Raw genomic sequence first — 22,339 nt, 5'->3', positions numbered from 1 at the left:
TAATTTTATTGAGCTCACACCTAAGGTATGATCCTTTATGCGCTATTATTTATTACCTTCAGGCAATTGATATGTATAAGATGATACTAAAATTACATCTATCTAACCTATTTTTTGTGTTCTGCAATGATATGTACATTGTAGCAAGTTTAATGCCATGTTTAGCTGACATAAAACTTTGTGCATGGATATCATATAAATTATTATAATATTCAATTGCTCTCATTTCCTGATGCAATTACATAAAACTCGTATTTATTATTAAACCTTATTTCACGTTCTTTTCGGTATTGATAAATTACTTTTTTGTACGATATTGAATTAAATAGAATAAAAATATCATTAGTCATTACACTATTTTAATCAACTATAACTATCAGATTTTTTTATCATCAGCTTCCCAAGCTGAAGGTTAATACCAACAAGCATCATAGAAGAATTAATCCTCAAAAACTAAGTTTTAACGAAGCTATAACGTACATATCCAATCGGCAAATAAGCTTTTGCACCGTGAATTGTAAGTCATTACATCAAGAGCCGTTGACAGGTGTCTTGGGTTAAATAATCCTTAAAATATTAAAACACGGAAGTGCATTGTCCTGTTGGTGTCCTTGACTAGCGGGGAGTCTCTCAGAACGTCAGCGATTGCATCTTCCTTAGAGAGTGCAACTAGCTCCCAGCATTCCTCAGCATCTGCCTACATACCGATCTCAAGGCACCCCAGTACCCAGTACCCAGTATAAGTACCTGCCTGGCAATTTGCAGTATAGGTGCCTTGTGCCTTCGAACCCACACACACATATACACACATCAGTACACTGACCATCATTTATCAACACGGCATTGGCAAAGCCAAGACGAACACCAACATCAAGGTTCTTGGTCAGAGGTAAGTCTAGCTAAACGGAAAAGCATGGTGCTATGCATATGTATCGACATACAGCGACAGCTGGGGCGTTGCAACCCAAGCAACTTATAAACTAAACATGGGATAGAATAGAACCCACAACTACAAGACCAACCAAGATCTATCCTTATACTAATACTAATGTTGAAGAATCTTCTGTTCTTCTTGTTCTGCAAAATCAGAGGACTATCTGAGGATGTACCTTCAACTACAATACCGCAAGCTATCAAGCAAAGGCATAATAGAACACTCTGTATTAGTTAGTCCTTGCCTTTTCATACTTTATTATATGGTTTATGTAGGTACCTTTTGAGACTATATTGTATAAATTTTTCTCTACACCACATAACTTCGGAAGATCAAAAAGATTATGATTAAATATTGGCTAAAATTTTTGACTCCGTCTGTTGAAGCTTGATATCGAGCTTATATTATTTAATCCAGACGCTTGCGTAAGTCCTGCTACTGCATAAATGGACATCTGGTCATCTATCGCCGTATGGCATGCATCGCAGTCCAATTCTTAGTGTGATGATTCATTCTCATTATCGATTTTTCAACATTCAGCCGTGACTATAATGTAAGCATAGTTTGCTGAAGTATATGTTCCAAGCAAAAATTGAATTGAAAAAATATCTTTTTAAACTTAAATAACTATACAGAGACAATAAGAGGTTATTGGATAAACATTTTCCTAAGTAGCGTGATTCGTTGCTAATGAATAGGTTAAGACGTCTTTACCTGACAGTAACTATTTCTGTTATACCTATAGCTGAGTTTAAGTTTGTCAATAGTATCCCTACACTATACTATAACTAGTTTTACATTGTATTTGTATATAATAGTAAAAAACCTAAAAGGCATCACCTAACACTACTAGGCTTATAGTCGGGTGTCAGGGCCTCATGGTGAGCTGTACTTATATAGTTGTAGTTGTAAACTATATAGTTACGACTGGCTATGCTTACACACAATATACACAGACAGTAATAGTAAGACTGCTAATTTGGGCTAACGCTGACTGTGACCGTAAACGTGTGCGTGAAGACACCAAATAATTTATGATCTGTCCTCAGCCTAAACCTTACGAAAAATAATGTTTAGTTACTTATACTTATACCCGACCAAAATACTTGACTACTACATATTAATAGGTATACTATTGGGAATGGGGATCTTCTTCTCCTTCTTTTTCTTTTTCATTCTGGATGTAACTATATGAATATTTATTCGGGTTCTCAGTTTAGGATTAGCTTTAGTGGCATCTTGACGACATATACATACAATAATAGCAGCGTTTCGCTGAGAAAAAAATTCAGAAAAAATGTAAGAGAGAAAGTAACTAAAAGAGGGGTAAGAGGAAGTCGAAGAAAGGACCGCACATCTTAGGTTTTAAACACACTAAAATGTTTTTAAACAGATTGACAGACTTACACTTAACACTGCTCCAAACTACAAAACACAGGGACTTTTAAAATTTATGACTCTTTAACATATTTTATTTCATCGGTGACGCTGCAGTGTATGCTAGTACGTATGTTTTTCGGGAAAAATATTTTCTCAACATTGCACTCGTAAAAATACAACCTTGAAATTTAGTTTTATTTCTTTTTATTGAAAAGTTTTTTTCTCCCTAAAGAATATTATTTTTAAAATCATATTTTTACTACTTTTTCAGGGAATTTATTTTTAGAATTCACCCAAAAAATATTAAAGATATAATTTTTTAGAAGTTATACTTTAATTTTATACGATTAAGACTTATATTTAGAGCAAACTTTTTAATAAATTTACGCTACCAATTAATCAATTCAATCTACTATATAAGTACATTATGTTGAAATTAATCTACCGGGGATCAAACATTTTTATTTAATAAATACTAAAAGAATAAATCTCATCAATAAACATTTTGATCAAAAAAATTAGATTTATAATTAAAACCCATAAATCAATCGATAAAATTATAAACGTAGCATAAGTACATAGTAGACGTAGTTCACAGGTTATTATAATATTATTAAATATCTATATAAATGACTAGGTTTGGTATTAAATGTTATAATAGCCGTTGGGCTGAAACACTCGATATGTGCGATTGAATTGCAATGAGGGATTGAGTGCAATATGTACGTTACGTACACTATAATATGTATGTATGTATATAGTATATATAGTTAGATATATGAGGACGTAATGCACGGTATTGCGTGCATTCTTGGGCTCATTATGCACCTTCCGCGATTACTACCGATCGATCGACGTCTAGTCGGCGAATAGGCGCCAGCCGAACCCATAGTGAATTTAGTTAGTAACTGTTTGAAACACAACATACAACACATAGATATTATTGTGGATAGATAATTAATAATGTTAATGTTTTTTTTTTTTTTTAATTAAGCAGATCTGAGCTCAGTATCAACAAGATATTAGACATTTATGACGAAAATAGCTCCAGAGTATAATCTCTTTCTATTAAATTAAAAATGGCATAAACAGCAACTGTGGTTACACACCCGGATTTAATATCTGTGTCAGTAACATTACCTACGAAAAGTCATGGTCTACCTCGCCTCACTCTTCACTTCTATATTGTATATTTAACTCTTTCCACCTCCAGCACCCCAACCTATGGATTAGTTGCTTCTCGCACTATCCTATGTGACCGTCAGTATTTTGCACTTTCTCAAATCAGTTTGTTGCTGTTGTTCTTGTTGTTGTTAGATTAGTTTGTAGTATTTACTCGAGGTTGTAAAATCAACGAATCACTCTACTCTCTGATCTTACTCTTACTTGTGGGAAAAGTAGTAATAACAAAATAGCGGCGTGACTAATTATATTTCGTAAACACGAAAAAATAATGGATAATTTTCATCGCTTTTTAAATAAGATTTAAATTAAGATTTTTTTTATTTGTAAATTGAAGGTTTTGATCTTTTGAGGATATAAAAAATTGTAACTTTGAATTTTCGATAGATCCTTATCTAGTTTGTCGTACGCATTCTATAAACTTAGGAAAACTCTATAACTTCCAACCTACTTGTCTAATCAACCTAATTTCGTTTTATCATTTCCCTTACACCCTCCGGAGCAGCCCTACTAAACACCAATCAAATTCAACACTCGTGACCCTACGGATCAATCAATAACCCAAAACTCTACTGGATCGATAAAGTAGAAATCGGCAAGTTTTGTGGATCTAGTCTAGATTTAAATTTTGCTACAAAAATATGCATTACAAGACGTAAAGTAAAAAAAATAATCCAAGATGACCAACTGTCGTTACTGTTGGTAGATGACAGGTGCTGAGGCACGTGCGCTTTCTCCGACTTTTTCTACACAAACACATGCCCAAAAAACTGTCGAAGATCAAGCCAGACAGGTGTTTCGGACTGGATCTAGAAACCTTTTATTTTATTTTCTTTCCTTTCCTTATTCCGAATTCTTCGTTGATAATTTTTCCTTATTTTATTTTATTACTATCCCTGTTGGTTGTTATTATCCATTTTGTTATGTGTCGGCAGAACAGGTGGCGACGAAATCGACGCGGACGCATTCAAACCATGTGCACGCGTCACGGTGCGTGCCGCGGGCTCATTTTCGGGACTAACACCACCCCATTTTTGGTATATTATTATTATGTATCGAGTTAGATGCAAGTAATGAAGGACTTTAATGTTTCAAAGCAGCTTGAGAGCAAGATTAGTGGTTTCATGATGCTTGAAGCTGAGACGGAGTTGGAATTTTGATCAACCAAGCCGTCACTAATGTCATAGATCGTCGCACATCGTAAAATTCGTGAAGAAAATTACAAGACAATTTTCCAAGCCTGCGAAATAATTTCAGATAAATTCTTATTTATTAGATACAAGAGTAGAGGTGAGCGTTGGGCAAAAAAGACAGAAAAAAAGAGAGATACAGGAAACTAGTGGGATAAAATTCCAGCGTTTTTTGTCGAGTCTTGGGGACCGAGTATCCCTCAGTTTCTCAGGGTAGTGGAGAGGAAATGAGGGAGAGGAAACCAGGACTATCAGGGTGAGCACCTTTGTGCTTTGGCAGCAAAGCACATAGCACATTACACGTACACGGTATACTATGGAACGAAGAGGACTAAGACGAAGAAGCTACGGAGGCGTAGGAGGAGGGAGATCTCGTACCGGGCGTAAGATTCCTATTGATCTTCTGTGCTGCCGCGTTGGGACTAGGTGTATTGTCGGAAGGCTGAGTATGAGGCTGTCTGAGGTATAGTGTTTTAACTCAATCGACCTCAATAGCGTTACGGTGTTGATAATTATTTTCTGTAAAGGGCTAGGGTTCGGTCAATAGATCCAATTTCTTATTCCAAATCAAACGAAGTTAATTTCTATATTATGAGTCTTCCCCTTGAGAATAAGAATGTACAGATGTACAGAACTTCTTTATTAATTCTTCTATGCTATAGATCATTGGAAAAAATCGTTAGGGGTAAAATATTGTCTCGTCTAATCGTCAAAAAGATTTCCAATAAATCTGACAATCCTGAGCATTGAAACTAAAGAAACAGTGATCGATCAGAAAAGGCATACTAGTTTGTTTTAAATATTCCTCCTCCAGCCTGCAGCTCTTCGGCTTTTCCTTTCAGGAATGTGCAACTATTGCAAAGTCAGATGAACTTTACGGCCGTGACGTAAATTACGTGGGGGGTCACGAGGGTAGACGAGGTGATAGGGGTGTTTGCGGACTAGGGCTAGGGCTAGAGCTAGGGATAGGGGTTAGCTCGAGTGTAGTGTTGGAGTACTGGACGGGATGATGTGCTACAGTTTGGAGTGAGAGGATTGAGGGACGGAGGGTGAGAGATGCCCGCCATACCACCCCTTAGTTATTGATCAGCGGCCGACAAGACGCTTCACTATTACAGGATACCGATGTAGAATGCAGACTATTTTCTTCTATACTCTGTCTCGGTCTTGGTCTCCACTGCTCGGTCTCTGTTTACCTCAAACTCAAACTCCTTTTATTCACTTTGTAACTCCTTCAGTGCCCTCTGATAGTAAGACTCGACATCACCAACTTAAACTTCTTGGGACTAACCCACACAAAAGGGAGAGAACTCTTATGAGTGTTAGTATACACTAACAGACCAGGGCCGCCATCGCCGCGACATAGTGCCCCCGATTGCGATATATTCACCCCATCATACATATATACATATATACATATACACCAAACTAACCACCCCCGCCATCCCCATCTAGAATCGGCTACCCTCACTTCCGAGTCCACTACCCCCCTCAAGCTCAGTATATTCAGTCCCTTCCAGTGTTCTATTGCGATTGCGTCTGTTCCTCCTCCGATCCATATTTCCCCTCCACAGAACCCAACGATCCCCGACTGGACCTCTCCTCTCAGACGCCTCGAAATTCTGAACAATCTGCACTATTCTAGGGAATCCGCGGAATAGATGAATGGGTTTTCACCGGAGGGGAAAGAGTAGGAGTTCAAGCTCGTACAATTTTAGGTTTATGGTGAAGGGATAAGCTGGAGAGGAGGAGGAGTTGGCGGTAACGAAACTCGTTGAAATAGGAGGGTTGAAATGTTGGTTCCCGCGGAAGTGACTGGGATTCTGATGCTCGTTTATTTTGTAGGGTGAAGCTTGATATGAGCAGGGTCAAAAAAGTCTGAAAGAGTATAAAGAATATGTATATATTCCGGGTGAAAAGAACTTTAAATTTAATAATAGATATGGCCTTTTCCCTCTTGTAGTTTGTTTATTTTGAGAATTTAGGAGATATCTATTTGGTTGATGGGAAGGAGAAGTCATCATCTAAATATTATTATCATAGTTGTTAACATTTGATCATTGATTCAATTGTATATTTCTCTAAGAAATTCAAATAATCCCTATGTCCCTGGCATAAATATTACTATGAAACATTGAAAATTTCAGGTGAATCCACTTCTAACCTCAAAATTATTTCCCACAGACAACTGATCGACTTCAAAAAATAACGAAGATCAATTATCGATTGATTATATAATTATAACATAATTAGAAAATCCAGTTGGACCTGGCAATAGATTTTTAGCTACATATATCAAAAAAGTAAAACAGATGTTTGTTTCCTCAATAAGACAAAAGATCGGCATGTGTCCTTTTGGAACGAAGTTCCTTATCGCGCGTTGCGAAAGGGGGCTAGACGGAAAAAATTCATACGAAAAGTTGTAACGACACTTTTTGCTATAGTAAGCTATTGTAAGCCGTGCGGTGTGCGCATGTTTCTCTGTCTGTCTCTCTCTCTCTCTTATAGAAAGCAAGCCAGTTCTCTGATAGCCATACTTACTATAAAAATACTTGTAGTATAGGAAGTTTAGTCAAAGTTAACGTTAAGTTTACTCCAAGACTTGTACAGTAAAACTTATATACAATTTGTGTTGAAATTGTATAGTAACTTGACGTTGGAAGATTTTTTAATGAAAAATTACTGTAACTTTAACTGTAAAATTTATAGAAAAATTAATGTTACTTCAAGTTATATTTATTCGGACCTTCAAGTTGATTAGAAAACCATGATTTAAAAAAGTTTTTTGCAAGTTAATTGTCAATCACTTCTTATAAAAAATTAATGAAAAATAATAGGACGATAAATAAAAATTTTAATGCTTTGTAAATAATTTCATAAAAGGTTTCAGAGTATTTTTATATTTAAGAAAATTAAACATCATGTGATTTCAGATATTTATTTTTATTAATAAATTATTAAAACATTTTTTTACATTTTTAAAGCTAAAAATGAAAATTAATCTAGTTGACATTTGATAATTTTAAGAATTTTTTTTAACAAGTAAATTATGGTAAAAAATAATTAGAAAAAAAATTGACATGTAGAAATTTACAAAAATTAATAATGCAATTTTTTATAAATAATTTTTTGGAACAAATTTATTTGTTAAAAAAAATTAAAAAATAGTCAAGTGACTGCTTACTTTAATGTCATAGCTAAAAACAAAAAACTTTTAAATTTAATTAACTCACTCACTTTATATTCATAACTGCAAATACAATTTTACATTTTATATTATCTATATCTATATATATAAAAATAAATTGCTGTGCGTTAGTCTCACTAAAACTAAAAAACGGCTGGGCCCATTTTCAAAAATTTTTTTTTGTTTTGTTCGCTATAGTTCAGGGATGGTTTAGAAAAATTTTTATAAAACCCGAAAGTTCATTTATCGAAGTAGGTTAGAGTTTAAAGATTGATAATCGCTGATCGAAAGGTGTAACAAAATATATTGTAGGTGATACAAAGCTCACCGGGTCAGCTAGTACATTATAGAAATAATATGTCAGAAATAAGTGACTAAAGTTGCATTCGCGTCAAGCATCTCGGATAGCTCATCTGGTAGAGAGCTTGCCTCGTAACCAATCTACCCGGGTTCGACTCCCCGGTCGAACTATATAATATTGTTTTTTTTATTATGTACGTCCCCCACGGAAAAAGTATATATTCTAGTATATATTCTAGAATATATCCGAGAATATATTCTAAATATATTCCGGATATAGCCCGTTTTACCCAAGGAATATATTTCAAAAGTATATAATATATTCAGTATATATACGATGGATCAGACCATAGATCTGACGACAGACCAGAGAAAAATTTGGAGTAAAACGGAATACAAGTGAGTGCATGCCCATATATTCCGGAATATATTCCTTGGGCAAAACGGGTTATATTCGGAATATATTCTCGGATATATTCTAGAATATATTTCAGAATATATTCCAGAATATATACTTTTTCCGTGCGGGGTGGTAAAAAATTTTTACTGTGCTTCGTTTTTTTACCGATAAATTACCTACCGATGTAAAAAAGAGACAAATTCTGATAATCTGCCATATCAATAAGTGTTTTGTCCAACTTCACTAAAAGTTCATATTAAGACTTGTACTACAAGATATTGAGAAAAGTTAAAGTGAATTTCCGGCACTAGATTGTGCATAAGTTGGATTGCATTTTAACGTTAACTTTTACGATTGGATAGCTATCAGGGTTATTTTCGTTTCTTCTTTCTAAATAAAATAAAATTTTATTACAATTCCTTTACTAATAAATCGAAAGGAACTTCGTTCCATCCGGGTGTCCCTTGACACCTCTCAAGTTTTTTTATTTTAATATAAAACCCGAGCAATTGGGCACACGTTAACATTGCCACCTGTCGGCGACACATACGCGTTAATATTGAGGGATCTTAGTCTCACCGAGTGCCGTCTGCTGCCAGCACCTGTATGTCCCCATGCTCTTATGCGCATGCTTGACTCTTCGTTCCTTGTTTCTTAATTCTCAATTTCCTTCTCACCTCTTCTGGCCATACTGTAGGATCCACAGCCAATCCATAATCCATAAACCTGATGCATAATTTGAAAATAGCTTAATAACTATCTTTTAGTCGTGAGCTTTTTTGTCTAAATAATCTAAAATGAGGCCACTAAAAGTGGGATTTGCGAACTGAGAGTTAAGGGCCGGAGGGATCGATTGTTGACATTATAAACCTAACGGCAAGTAAACACTTGGTCCCTGGAGCATATCATCAGAGTCTAAGTTAGTGTGAGTCAAAAATAAGAATTAGGACACTGTGAGGAGTCGATAAATTCCCTTAGGAAAGAAAAGTATTTCGAAGTTGAGGTTAGGTTGGCGTTTGTAGATTGGATGTTGGTAGTAAAAGTCGCAAGGTCCGCCACAAAATATCCAAGTGGTAGGATATCGACCAGCCGGAAGTCTGAGTAGTTGTGTGTTGCCATGGTGACATGGCTCGAGTCAATTTGGCGAGGGCCAACAGTCACTCGCATACCAATGCACTCCGTATTATTCATATCTTTTTTCCATCCCTCCAGTCCCCAAGGAACGGTCATCCTAACCTCACAAAAAGCAAATAGATGATTTTTTCATAAATACGCTATTGCGATTATCTAAATTATTAATGGCTTCCACGACTGGATTTACTTTGGTCGTATTACGAAATAATAAAGCATATTTTTGGAATTACTTCATTTTATTTAATATTGAGAAGTATAAATACTTAAAAATCATGAAAATATAAGGAATATAGTGAAATTTATTTATAATACTAGAATTAAACTTGATATAATTCTCATAATATTAAAAAGTAAACGAAAACATATTGTGCAAACACTAATTTTACACAGCAACTAAACTTATGCCGATTTAAATTCAGATTATTTAATAACTACGTCGTCAAATACCGTAAAACAAAATAAGACACTGGCGGAAATACTTATTCTCCTTCTTCTTCTCTCTTCAATTCGGTATTTATAGCTTGTTTACTACTTACGCACATTATACACTTATCATTGACGATTTAAACTAATGATAAATGATTAAAAGTTCGAAAAAAATCAATGGAAAATGTTTGCAAGTGGAGACTCGCATTGGTAATTATAGCAATGACAATCACAAATTCAGTAAAAGTTATTATTGTTTGAGGAATGAAATTGCGTTGAATAATGGCGAGGGTGGGAGTAGATGAAACGGAAATTTCAGACCAGATCGTTCCCATAGCGTTGAGGAGTATTCTAGTATATAGTAATAGGGTTGTGTATACTTTGGGGTGTGTATTATTCAACCAAAGGGACTTGTCCCCTGATCAAACGAATAATTACATCACCAATACGTATATGGTTGCATCCCCTAATCCTCATCTGAGTGCCCTAACAATCTCTATCTATCTACCATCTACCTATATGTACATACTATGTGCTATACTGCTATATTGTATAGATACCTGAATGTGTATAGGTGATAGCATAACCTAGTATTAGTCTAGTTGAGATATAGATGTATAGATACATTAAACAGTGAATCAGAAGCCTCGTCATCGACATATCAGCTCGACCTAAATCCATACAATCTATACGATCAATCATCAATAAACAACTCACTTGTAACTGTTTATGTACAATATAATATAAAGTCACTATATTACCGGATAAATACTCGCAATTTATTGTTTATGGTGTATAACATATTTTATCATATCAATTCCGATTAATTATAGGTTATACAAATTTTATATTTGTTGTGAGACGACAATATTTGAAGATCTTCACCCCTTGAAAAATTTCTATACTTCTATAGTCTATATTCTGGATTGAGGTTGCCATGAATTGCTAATGTTGATAGTTAAAAATTTCTATTAAATATTATATAATGGTTGCAAATTTATGATATAATCCAAATATATTATGTGAATAATAAATGGAATTTTGCTTAAATTCGTAATAATTATGGATAATTTATTTCTTCTTCTATTTCCAAAAGATTAAATCAATATTATCAGTAGAAATTTATGTTCTTTTGTAAGAAAACGATCGTGGATTTTATGGTTTTGCGGATTATGATGTGATACAACCTGAGATTCAGGTTTCTTAAACTGAATGATATTTTTTAAATTACTTTTACTGCCATCAAGAATTCAGTTAGCCGAGAAATGATAAAACAAAGATTTAGCATACCTCTGTACACTCTTGAAAGTTATTCCGACAAAATTAAGTTTAAAAAATGTGTAAGGGACTATCTCTAGCTTGGTTCCTTGTTTGCTTTCCAAGAATCTATTTACCAGCAGAATAATCCATATCATATCAGAAACGTAAGAAACATTTCTATTGGTATCCTTTTACTGGCTCCCATCATTCTGAGCTCCTTACAACTACAACAAACAACAACTTCATGAAGGTTGCCAAAAACGGGTAAGAAGAATCCTAAAAAAGATCTAAAGAGTAGTGATACAGAACGAGACGTACTGGCGAAGGAAAAAGACCCAAGTGAGCAAGAATACAAAATTCAGAGCTGCCAATCCGCCCTCACCATTCCGTAGTACAGTATCATCATCCCCTCACTAAAAACCTCAATCTCTCGCTTACTCACCAGCAAATACAAAACCATCATCGTATTCTCAGTGGCCCCTTTCGGGGGGCTTGACACCCCTTTGAATAAACTCTAGCCTCCCACCAAGTTCCTAAGCCGCTAGAAAGGGTAGAAAGAGCCTGTTCCTTTCCACCACCCTTTCACAGTGTTCCACTACCCAGTTGGTAGAGTACCAGGAGAGGGAATCCATTTCTGGATACGTGGGGATAATGTTATATACAGTAACACCCGAACCGACAGATCAATACCTAACCAAGTACCAAGAGCTCCCAGATTATCATTCTATCCGTCTAGTTTGAGCTACTGTATACACAACACAAATACAACAGAAAATACACATAACCTGTAACTTTAACTGCAATTGAGTACACTAGCGCCTCTACTCTACTGTGTCCTAAAGACCGTTTATTGTCCGCTGTATTGCGACAGAGAATAACTCGGGGGTATGCCAAGGGTTAACTAAGGGTAACTCTTTCTATAGGTTTGGGATAGTAAAAGTTCATTGAGGTTCTAGCTGTCGATAAGATTATTTTAAACCAATGCATATAAAACATAGAGTTTCTATTTGTGCCCAGAGAAAGAGGATTAGATAGTAATAAATCATGTTCAAATTAAATAGTTACTGATCCACCATTTCCAAGATTGAACCACTCAATCAAAGAAATAGAAGACATTAGGTTTTCTAAGGATTTCTAATCATGTTTTTAGATCATCTAGGGTTAGTTTTAGTTCAGCCTAAAATTGTAAGATCATTACTCTCTTCAGGGGATGCTTGATTCAAGGTAAAGGTATAGGTTATAAGTTAAATTAATGCAACAGGTGTCCTTGGCCTATCGCTCAGCATATTGGATGTTGGAGGTAGTGTCGTGATATAAAATCCCTTACGACGCTATTGCCCTCATTATTTTTTTGGCCTCGACCTACTGGATACCGGGGGGAGCTTAGTTGACACATGGGGGAGTTGAAATTCACTTTAGATTATTGGTAGAAAACTATATCAACATCACAGGGAATGAATATTGCTCCTGGATTTTATAATTATCTTAGTGTAGTCTCTGTGTGGTGGACTATAAATTAACGTATTCGTTATTTATATCAGGACGCAGTGACGTCAAAACAAAATAATGAAGTACACCCCCGCTATGATAGCCAGAGGCATCACCGTAAATGTCACAATAACATCTTTCTCAGCCTACTCTACCCTGCTCGGTAGTTATGGTAGATAATACGCATGCCCCTAGTGGACAGGAGGAATGGGTGGCAAAAACAAAAAACAAATAACCTTTGATAAAGTGGATGAATCCAATGATCTGTTATTTCAGGGAGCAGTCTCCCACGAGCACGGTGATGACCGAATATCTCATAGCTTCTGGCCGACCAGGACCAAGGACGCAAATAGAAATAGACTGGTCTGCTGCGCAAATAGTATCCATTAGCTGCCCACATTGTCTTTTATCGACGTATCTAATCGATATAAGTACGCCATACTTGACACCTAACCTCATTACGCTTTAGGTTATCGGTGAAATCTTTCAGCCAAGCTATTTCGTACTGAAATCCTGATTCCTGACACCACTGATGCTCTTTTGTGATAAAGATATCATGAAATTCGGGGCTAACATCGATCGCTCTGCCGATAAGTTGGTTAGAAACTGCTGTAACGATTGCTGGCCATCATAACTACGCACAAAAAGGACTAACAATCCAGAACTAGTGTTGAAGTAGAAGAATAAATGTCTTATAAACCCCAATCTCATCAACCATGTCCAAAAAATCAAGGGTAAGTTTCATGAAGCTGATTCAATCTAGGACCTAACCAATTTATCCGTTGGCGGTTAATTAAATGCACTCTATAAATTCAGCTGTCCTTATTTAAAGTGTCAATGGAGCTGCTTAATCAGAACACACTTGGTCTCGGGCTCTAACACTCTAATTCTAATTAATAAATTATTCGGGGCAATATACGTACTCAGATAGTCAACTTATATAGTATGCATGGATGTATGTGGTTTTATCTTACAGCACTCGGGGATGCTGCGGGTTGATTTATCGCTGAGCGTTGCCATGGCAACAACGCCGTGACCGGCTTGTGCGACACCCTCATATCCGACGTATACAGTGGTAAACTCTCCAGATTACTCTCAACTCAACTCTGGTTTGCAATATCATCAGTACCTTATTCGTTCATCCCTCTACTCTCTACTTTCTACTACCCCTTACGCCTTATTTCTTACTCCCACCGTGACCTGGTGAAGAGGACGAGGATCCTAGCACATGACTGTAAATACTTATATTCTTACCTTCTTTCCTTCCATTCGATTTTATCTAGCTTCTCTGCTAGCAGCTCCCATCCATTTCATCGACTTCTCCTTCAGACTCCGTCTAGTCTTCTTCTCTTCGCTCCCAATTCCAATCCCAATAGAAGGAACTTCAGCTCATCTGCAACTACTTCAACGTTGAACCTCCTTCCAACTATTACGTTGCTCAATTCCATTTCTTCGACACTTACCCCACTTCTAATATAACACCTCCATCTATAGCTCTACACACACGTGACGGGATGACTAAGAAAACTCTCAGATGCTTTTTTTTCGCCTCCGGCTTACTCATACTTTTTCCTCCTCATTATTTTCACTCCTTTGTTTTCATCTTCTTCAAATTCATAATAATAATTTTAATAATAACAATAATAATAATGATGCTCCTTGTTACCTAAAACAGAATAATTGACTGATTAAATTTTAGCGACAATAGTGGGATTCAAAGTGCCAGTAAATATTTTTCAGCATTGCTGATTGTATTGATCCGAGGGCTTACAGGTTATACATAGTGGGAGAACTGCGATTGATGACTACCATCTATGTACCATATACTAATTCTGTACATATATATATATATATATATATATATATATATATATATATATATATATTGTGAATATGTAGACGTCTCTATGGGTATTTATATACATATGGATATGGATTGACAAAATTATTCAGCAGATTTACGTTATTATCGCCGGAAACAAATCAATCGATGACTATTCTCGTTTTGTTCACTTTTTTATTTTATTTTATACAAGTTTATAAAACTTTTGATATTTTTATAGGCAAATATATACACATACAGTTTTCATGAAATATCTTACCGTGTTTTCAACTCTTTTATGGTTTTTAATCTAGAAACTTCGGGGTTACTTTTTATGGCGCTTCAGTTTTAGTTTTAGTTTGTAAATATTTTAGTTTTTACCGCTTATTTTTTTTTTTTTTTTTTTCATGGAAATATGTTTTTATTAAAATTCTATGGTAGATTTAGTTTTAATAAATCTATTTATTACGAAAAATACAAATTTTTTAATTAATTACTATTATAACAGCTTACAGCTAAAAAGTTCTTTCTTTTCTTTTTAAAACGTCTACCAGCGGCAAAAATGATAATTATAAAAATATACTTACCAATGAAAATTCTTCAAGAACAGTTATTTTTTAAATAAAAAATTAAGAAAAAAAAATACAAAGGATGGTAATGAGAAAAAACTATCATTAATAAAACAAATACATGATTAAAATAAAATTATTCTATCGATTAAAGTCCAAGTTGAAACATCGTATAAAGATACTCGTGGTTGAAAATATAGTTTTGACAATAAAATCAATAAACTCACCTTTTGTCCTTAAAATATTTAATCATAAAATAAAAATTATTGAAAAATTGTTTTATTATCTTTCCTTTGATTTATGTACAAGTTTCCCATTAAATCAAAACAAGAATTACAATAATAATAATAATAATATAAAGTGAAATTAAAGAAGACGAAAAATAAAGCTAAGTAATTCAGTTTTAGTTCATTAAATAAAAGTAAAAAATGTAACTAATAAGGAATAAAACGACAAGATAAATAAAGATAACATTAAGATAATAAACTTTTTAATTAACATTCATAGGAAAAGTTGTTAGATCTAACGTTAGTACTTTGCTTTCAAGACAGCTTCCGACCTCTGGACAGATCCCAATCAGGGCGTCTGCGTGACAGTAGAACTCTTCTTTAAGCGAAATAACGATTGTCTGTAACGAACTAGTCTTGTCTCTGATGTAGCTCGCTACCTTCCCGATATTGGTGTTATCCAACGCGGCGTCTATCTCGTCAAGAACAAAAAATGGCGCTGGCTGGAAACTATGAATTGCAAAAAGCAGCGCCAGAGCCGCAACAGTTTTCTCTCCTCCAGAGAGATTCGACATAGGTTGGAATCTCTTCCCCGGAGCGACACAGTTGTAATTAATACCATCCAAGTAAGGCTCTTCAGGATTCTCCGGACTAAGAAACGCTTGCGCAGACTGATTTTTCGCCAAGCTTTTGTAAATAGGATCGATCTCATTGGCAACATGCTCGAAACACGCCATGAACTTGTCGTGTCTCTCCTTTTTGACTTTCTCGAACAGCGTTTTTGCCTTCTTGGCCTTCTTCCTCGACTGTTCAAACTCTTCATTGGTCTCCTGGAGCTTCTCCTTCGCCAGATACAGCTTCTGTATCGCCTTCATATTGGGCGCCTGAATCCTCTGAATATTATTCTGCAAATCATTAATCGCCTTGTTGATCTTGTCCATCGTCTTCTTGAACTCGTCATCTTCTATTTCCTTCAAATTATCCGGCAGCGTTCCATAGTCAATTGTAATCCTACTCTCGCGCTCGTACTGCTGCTGCGTACTTAAAGTTTCATTATTCGTATCATTGTTTGCGTCTCCCGCAATATCCTCCATGTTCCCACGGATCATCGGTACTGCGATGTCCTCCATTTTGCAGTGCATCAAAATAGCATGTCTGTCAGCTCTGCGTTGCTCTATCTTCGTCTCAATATTATTCAGCTGCTTCTGAACTCCCTGTAAATCTTTAGCAATAGCTCCAACGTCCCTACGACATTTACCAATCTCCTCTTCTTTAGCGTCAACCTCCATTTTCTTAGTATTTCTCTGGCTCTTAAGCTTCTCCATCTGCGTCTCATCATTGTCAATCTCTGACTTCTGGTTAGCTTCAGTCTGTTTAGCGGATTCCAACTTATCTTCAGCATCCTGGACAGCACGTTCCCATCTCAGAACATTGCTCTCAGTATCTCTCTGCTTTTCAAAGTCCAGCTGGTTCTGGATCCGATTGCACTGATTGTCAAACTCCATTCGCTTCTTGGCTCTTTCTTGCTGCGACCTCAACTCCCTTTCTTCGTACTGCCTGATGTTACTTACTCCAATTTGCTCGCAGAAGCTTGTGAAGACATCATCCTCAACATTATTCATCTTCTCTTTAATATTCTGGATCTCTTGGTCCCTGGCAGTCATCGTCTTCTCAATAACTGCAATCGTCGGCTCAAACTGATCTAACTCAGCCTGTAGCTCCTTCAGTTCATTATCACAATCTGCGATCTGCTTCTTCGTTCCTAACAAATCGCTCTTGTTGTACTTTAATCTAGTTTCCAAACCTCTGATCTGAGACTCTATCGTATTTAGCTCAGACTCTTTTCTCGACTTCTTCAAACACTCTCTCAGTTCCTCAGTAAGTTTCTCTTTTTGAGCTTTAAGCTGAGCCATCTGCTTCTCGTCCCAACGCTTGGCTTTTTTGGCCAGATCCAAACTACCACCAGAAATGATTCCAGCCTTCTGGTAGAAGGTTCCATCTAACGCTACACAGTCGTACCTGGTCTTTTTGTCCAGTTCATAGGCGACCTTGTTGGCGTCCTCTGGCGTTTCACAGACCAAAGCGTTATTAGTTGCGAACAGAACCGCTCGGTCGATATCCTTGGGTGAGAAATGGAGAACATCGTACAATAACTTTACGTTCTTCGGTTCCTTGATGTTCCTTAGACGTTCCTTCAGCGGCTTTGCCTGGATATAATCAAGCGGCAAGAAAGTCTCTGGTTCAAGATACTGTTCCTTAAGATACTGAATGCACGACCTCGCTGTTTTCTCCGTATCAACGACGATGGCTTCCATATACTTGCCCAAAACCTTAGTAACTGCGACATTATACCGTTTGTGAATTGGCTCACACATGTTATACATTCTGTCGTAAACTCCCGGGAAAAGTCGTTTGAAATTCTCAACAATTTCCGTCTTTTTTTTAGTCCTGGCGACTTCGTGCTTGTCTACTTTGGCGTCTCCAAGCTGCTCGGAAATGTTCTCAAGTTCTCTTTGAAGACGCTGAACAGTATCTTTTGAAGAACCGACATCATTCTGAAGATCTGCGCGAAGTTTCTTTTGTTCCTCGAGTGCCGCTTCCGAAGTCTTGATATGTTCTTCGAGTTTCTCGACGCGCTTCAGCTGATCGTCTCGGATATGCCCTTTCTGCTTGAACTTATTTTCTATTTCTGTGCGCTTGCGACTCTCGTTGTCTAGACGATCTTGGTCGGACTTTTGTTCTCGGTTTATCGAGTCCAGCATCTGGAGATACCTGGCAGACTGCTTTCCGGCTTCCTCCTTCAATCGGTTGTACTCACTGACTTGCTCGTCTTCCAGCTGAACATCACGACCTTGCTGTTGAGACTGTCCAGCGATGGAAGCTTCGTAGGCGGCTTTGGCTTCTTCTACCTGTCTTAGCTCTTCCTGGAGCTCGGCAATATCTTTTTTGTGGGCCTCGTCAGCAGCTCGAGCTTGCTGAAGAGACTTGTGAGCAGATTCAACTTTCTTCTGCATGTGAGCGACGCGCTCTTTGGCCTTGATGAAGGTAGGCCGTTTTTTAGTGATCTCGACTTCGACTTCCCGGATGTCTTGCTCTATTTTCGCAAGCTCGCGGGTCAATTTACCGAGTTCTTTTTTGCGGTCCTTGAGGACTTCCTCAGCTTTCTCTTTTTTCTTCTCGATTTTGTCCAGGTCGTGCTGTCGTTTTTTCTGAGTGTTCTCCAGGTCCTCAATGTCTCTTTCATTGTGGTAGAGTCGGAATAACTGGAGCTCAATCTGTTTCTCGACATATTCTTCCTTCAGACGCTGGTATTTCTCGGCCTCCTCCTTTTCGAGCTTGGCTTCCTTGCGCTCAGCAGCGATTCCTTTCTTTTTCTGATAGGAAAACTGAGTCTCTTCTTCAGCGCGGAGCATCTCCGAACGCAGTCGTTCGTACTCAGCTTTCAAGGCACCGGAATTACTTATTTCCTCAAAGAGAGCGGTACGCTCCTTCGGGTTCTTCATAGCAATCGATTCCACTGCTCCTTGGAACACCAAGAAGTTTTTGGCTTTCACGTTTATTCCTAGGTGTTCTAGCTCTGATAAGTAGACTTGACTCGTCACCACCTGAAATTTTAATAGAAATAGTTTTTTTTATCTAAATAAGCCTTGTAATAAAATTAAGAGACATCAAATTAGTCACTAAGCTATTATATTTTTTTTAATTATATCAATTTTTATCTTCTAATTTATTCAAAGAAACGATCAATTCATTTTTAGACGTCTGATACTTTTATCTTTGATTTTTGTAAGCTAAAAAATAAAAATTGAGATTTTTAATCAAAATCGATATTAATAACTGAAGTAATTTAATTTATTTATTAAAAAAATTACCAATTAAATTGTTGAATTTTGTAAATTGTCAACTGTAGAATTTTTTTTTAGAAATATTAATTAATTAATATCTTACAATAATATAAAATTCAATTTATTTTAATCAATACTATTTTTACTTGATTCCATGTTTTTTCTAATAATTTAAGTATCAAACAATCAATATTAACAGACCATAGTCATTGATAAATTTATTTTATTTAATAAAAAAATAACTATAGCCTGATATGACTAATATTCAAATTTATAGTGATTATACTGGTATCATACTAAAAAAAAAAAAATAGCAAAAATCTATAGAATTTTGTAACTGATAAATTAACTTAAACTTTTTAAAAAAATAAACAAAAATTGTACAAAAATTAGTGTCTAATAATTTTTTAAATACTTATATTGTAAATATGATAAATAATTTATACTGAGAAAGTATAAGCTATAAAAAAAATATTATTTGAGTAACTTTAAATATAATTAATCTTATTTAAAATGAATAAAAACTTCCTAATAAAATTTAAACTCATTTTTTTAAATAATAAAATTATAATACTGACATTGGCAGACATATGACAATATTTTATTTTGTTTAAAAAATAAATGAATATGACGTAAATATTTTTAAAAAATTTTACTGGCAGTTTCTGAAAATTTCGACTTGGAATTTTTGTTTTTATCAATTTCTCCATAATTATTTATCAAAACACTAAAAATTATTAGATGTTTACTAATTTCAATATTGTGTAAAAATTTATGCCCATTTATAATTATTTAGTTTAAACTTTTTATGAAAATTATTAATTTTTGTATGCAAATAAAAAAAACTCTCAGATATCTCTTAAATTTTTTACAGTAAAAATTATCACCACCACAAAAGTATAAAATATTAATGTCAAAACTAAATAATTGACAATAGTGTGGATATGGACTGCTCGGAGAAAGCAAAACTTACAGATCCATTGATACGATGCTCAGAGGATGAGCCTTGAACAGATCGCATGAAAGACTTTTCATTTCCGTCTTCAAGCTCAAAAACGGCAGTAACAGACGCACTACGTGACACTGGTTTCCCTATAGATGCTCCATGGATAAGTTCGCTGAATCTTTTGACACGTAAACTGCTGGTCTTCTCGCCCATAACAAAACTTATAGCATCCATGAAGTTTGATTTACCTGAAAGGTTTTATTATTAGTCAAGATCATCAAAATAAATGAGAAAAAACAAATTAGTGTTAAAATTATTAACATAGAGATAAAAAATGGGTTCGATAAGTGTATTATGTGAAATTGGTGGGAAAATAATAAAGTCGACGCCAAACATAACCAACCTGATCCATTGGGTCCAACAACCGCGGTAAAGGACTTCAGTGGCCCGATCACCAGCTTCCCCTTGTAGGATTTGAAATTTTCTACCTCAATATGCTTTAAAAACGCCGGCATATTGAGGCTGTTTGTAATTATTTATCCACTTTTAATTTATTATTATCTATTTAGCACTGGTGGAAAAAAATTCGCGCCACAATTCCACAGATCTCATTGCTGTTACCGTTTTAGGAGGCCATATGCAATTTGACTGTTTTTTTCGTTTCATGCTCGGTGGCGCTTCGAGCTCATTTAAAAAAATACACGACATTTAAATACTGTAATTAAACCAATAGTTAAAAAAATTAAATAAATTTAGAAAATAATAAAAAAGTTAGTTATAAAAAAAATTTTTAATTATTAACATCTTATTTTATGAAAAAATTTATTTAATTATTTGTGATATTAATAAAAATCGAATAATTTTTTATAAAATCTTTAAAATATAAAAAATACAAAAAAAAATTGAGTTTACGAAAAATATGAAAATTTCGTTCATGACTAAAACAAAATTTTCTTGAGTTTATTAATTAAAACACATGAGCGTTGAGACTTGGCAAGGCTTCATTTATTTTCAGAAAATTTATTTTTCTCATTGTCTCAAATAAATTTAGAAATCAAACTAAAAAAAGTGTCCGACAGAAACATATAACTATTGGTTATGGAAACTTCATAATAAGTCAATTAAAGCTATTTTGATCAAACTATCGCTTTTTTTTTTAAATAATTTTTAACTACTTTCCATCCATTAACATTTCGGTTTTTTTTATGATTTAATATAGTATGTAAAATCAAGAACATTATAAATTTAAAATTATTTTAACGTCTATCAAATAAATCCATTCCATTTTGAACTCTGGATAATGACACCACCTTGCAGTAAGATCAGCATAATATGTTTTATTAATTTAAATAATAAACAATTAAGGTAAAAGACCCAGTTATTACACTGGCCTAGTTGATTGACACTTGCAATTTTATTCTAATTAAAAAAATAAAATGTTCTCAAAAAACCAATTATCTTAAAATTTATATTTATTAATTTATTAGAGTCGATTTGTTTGATTTAATTTAAATAAAATTGCAAGTGTCAATAACTAGGCCAGTGTCAATAACTGGGTCTTTTACCTTAACTAAAAATTGTGTCCAAGTTGAAAAAAATGAAAATTTGTCTTAAAAAAAATCGTAAAGAAATCAATAAATTTTTTCAATACAAATTTATAATACGATTGATGATAAAATAATTATAATCAGCTCAACACAAAATAACCTAGCCTTCATGATTATATCGACATTTATTTTCTAAGGACTGAAGAAAATATCCGAGGATTAAAAAAATTAACGAGATACTAGCTTCGATATACATATAATACGTTTATTATTTATCGAAATTTTTCTTTTTTTAATTATTATTTTAATGGATTTTTAATTTAGGACAAACTCTTAACTTCAAAATAGATTTAATCATTTCAACATAATTTTAAAATAATAAGTGTATTTACTATAAAAAAAATTCAATATAAATAACTATTTATTTAATATACCTCATTAATTTATTTATATATTATCTAGTAATTAATTATTTGAGAAACTACTATTGAAAACCAAAAAT

At 34.7% G+C, this 22,339-nt stretch overlaps 1 protein-coding gene and 1 long non-coding RNA gene across 2 annotated transcripts; both read right to left on the bottom strand.

Moving 5' to 3' along the window:
* Positions 1-8,036: 8,036 nt before the first annotated feature.
* LOC123270584 lies at positions 8,037-15,078 on the bottom strand. Its single transcript, XR_006510636.1, has 3 exons — positions 14,345-15,078; positions 14,136-14,280; positions 8,037-9,299 (listed from the first exon to the last, which is right to left on the bottom strand). It is a non-coding gene; the product is annotated as an uncharacterized LOC123270584 (long non-coding RNA).
* A 457-nt stretch (positions 15,079-15,535) lies between these two features.
* LOC123270579 (structural maintenance of chromosomes protein 1A) lies at positions 15,536-20,938 on the bottom strand. The gene is made up of 3 exons (XM_044736702.1): positions 20,694-20,938; positions 20,318-20,538; positions 15,536-19,104 (listed from the first exon to the last, which is right to left on the bottom strand). Exons 1-3 carry the CDS (start codon positions 20,803-20,805, stop codon positions 15,763-15,765), a joined length of 3,675 nt encoding a protein of 1,224 aa, XP_044592637.1. The 5' UTR covers positions 20,806-20,938; the 3' UTR covers positions 15,536-15,762.
* Positions 20,939-22,339: the final 1,401 nt, after the last annotated feature.

Source organism: Cotesia glomerata, linkage group LG8, assembly GCF_020080835.1.
Source record: "Cotesia glomerata isolate CgM1 linkage group LG8, MPM_Cglom_v2.3, whole genome shotgun sequence".
In the NCBI taxonomy this organism is placed as follows: domain Eukaryota; kingdom Metazoa; phylum Arthropoda; class Insecta; order Hymenoptera; family Braconidae; genus Cotesia; species Cotesia glomerata.
The sequence above is the reverse complement of the archived record's forward strand: the minus strand, read 5'-3'. Positions and strand labels throughout refer to the sequence as shown.

Excerpts from the sequence above, each read along its gene's own strand:
- LOC123270579 (XM_044736702.1), bottom strand. The coding sequence starts at position 20,805 with ATGCCGGCGTTTTTAAAGCATATTGAGGTAGAAAATTTCAAATCCTAC. Across the intron at positions 20,539-20,693 it reads TGTTGGACCCAATGGATCAG|GTAAATCAAACTTCATGGAT; the intron begins GTTGGTTATGTT and ends AAAACCTTTCAG. Across the intron at positions 19,105-20,317 it reads AGCATCGTATCAATGGATCT|GTGGTGACGAGTCAAGTCTA; the intron begins GTAAGTTTTGCT and ends TTAAAATTTCAG.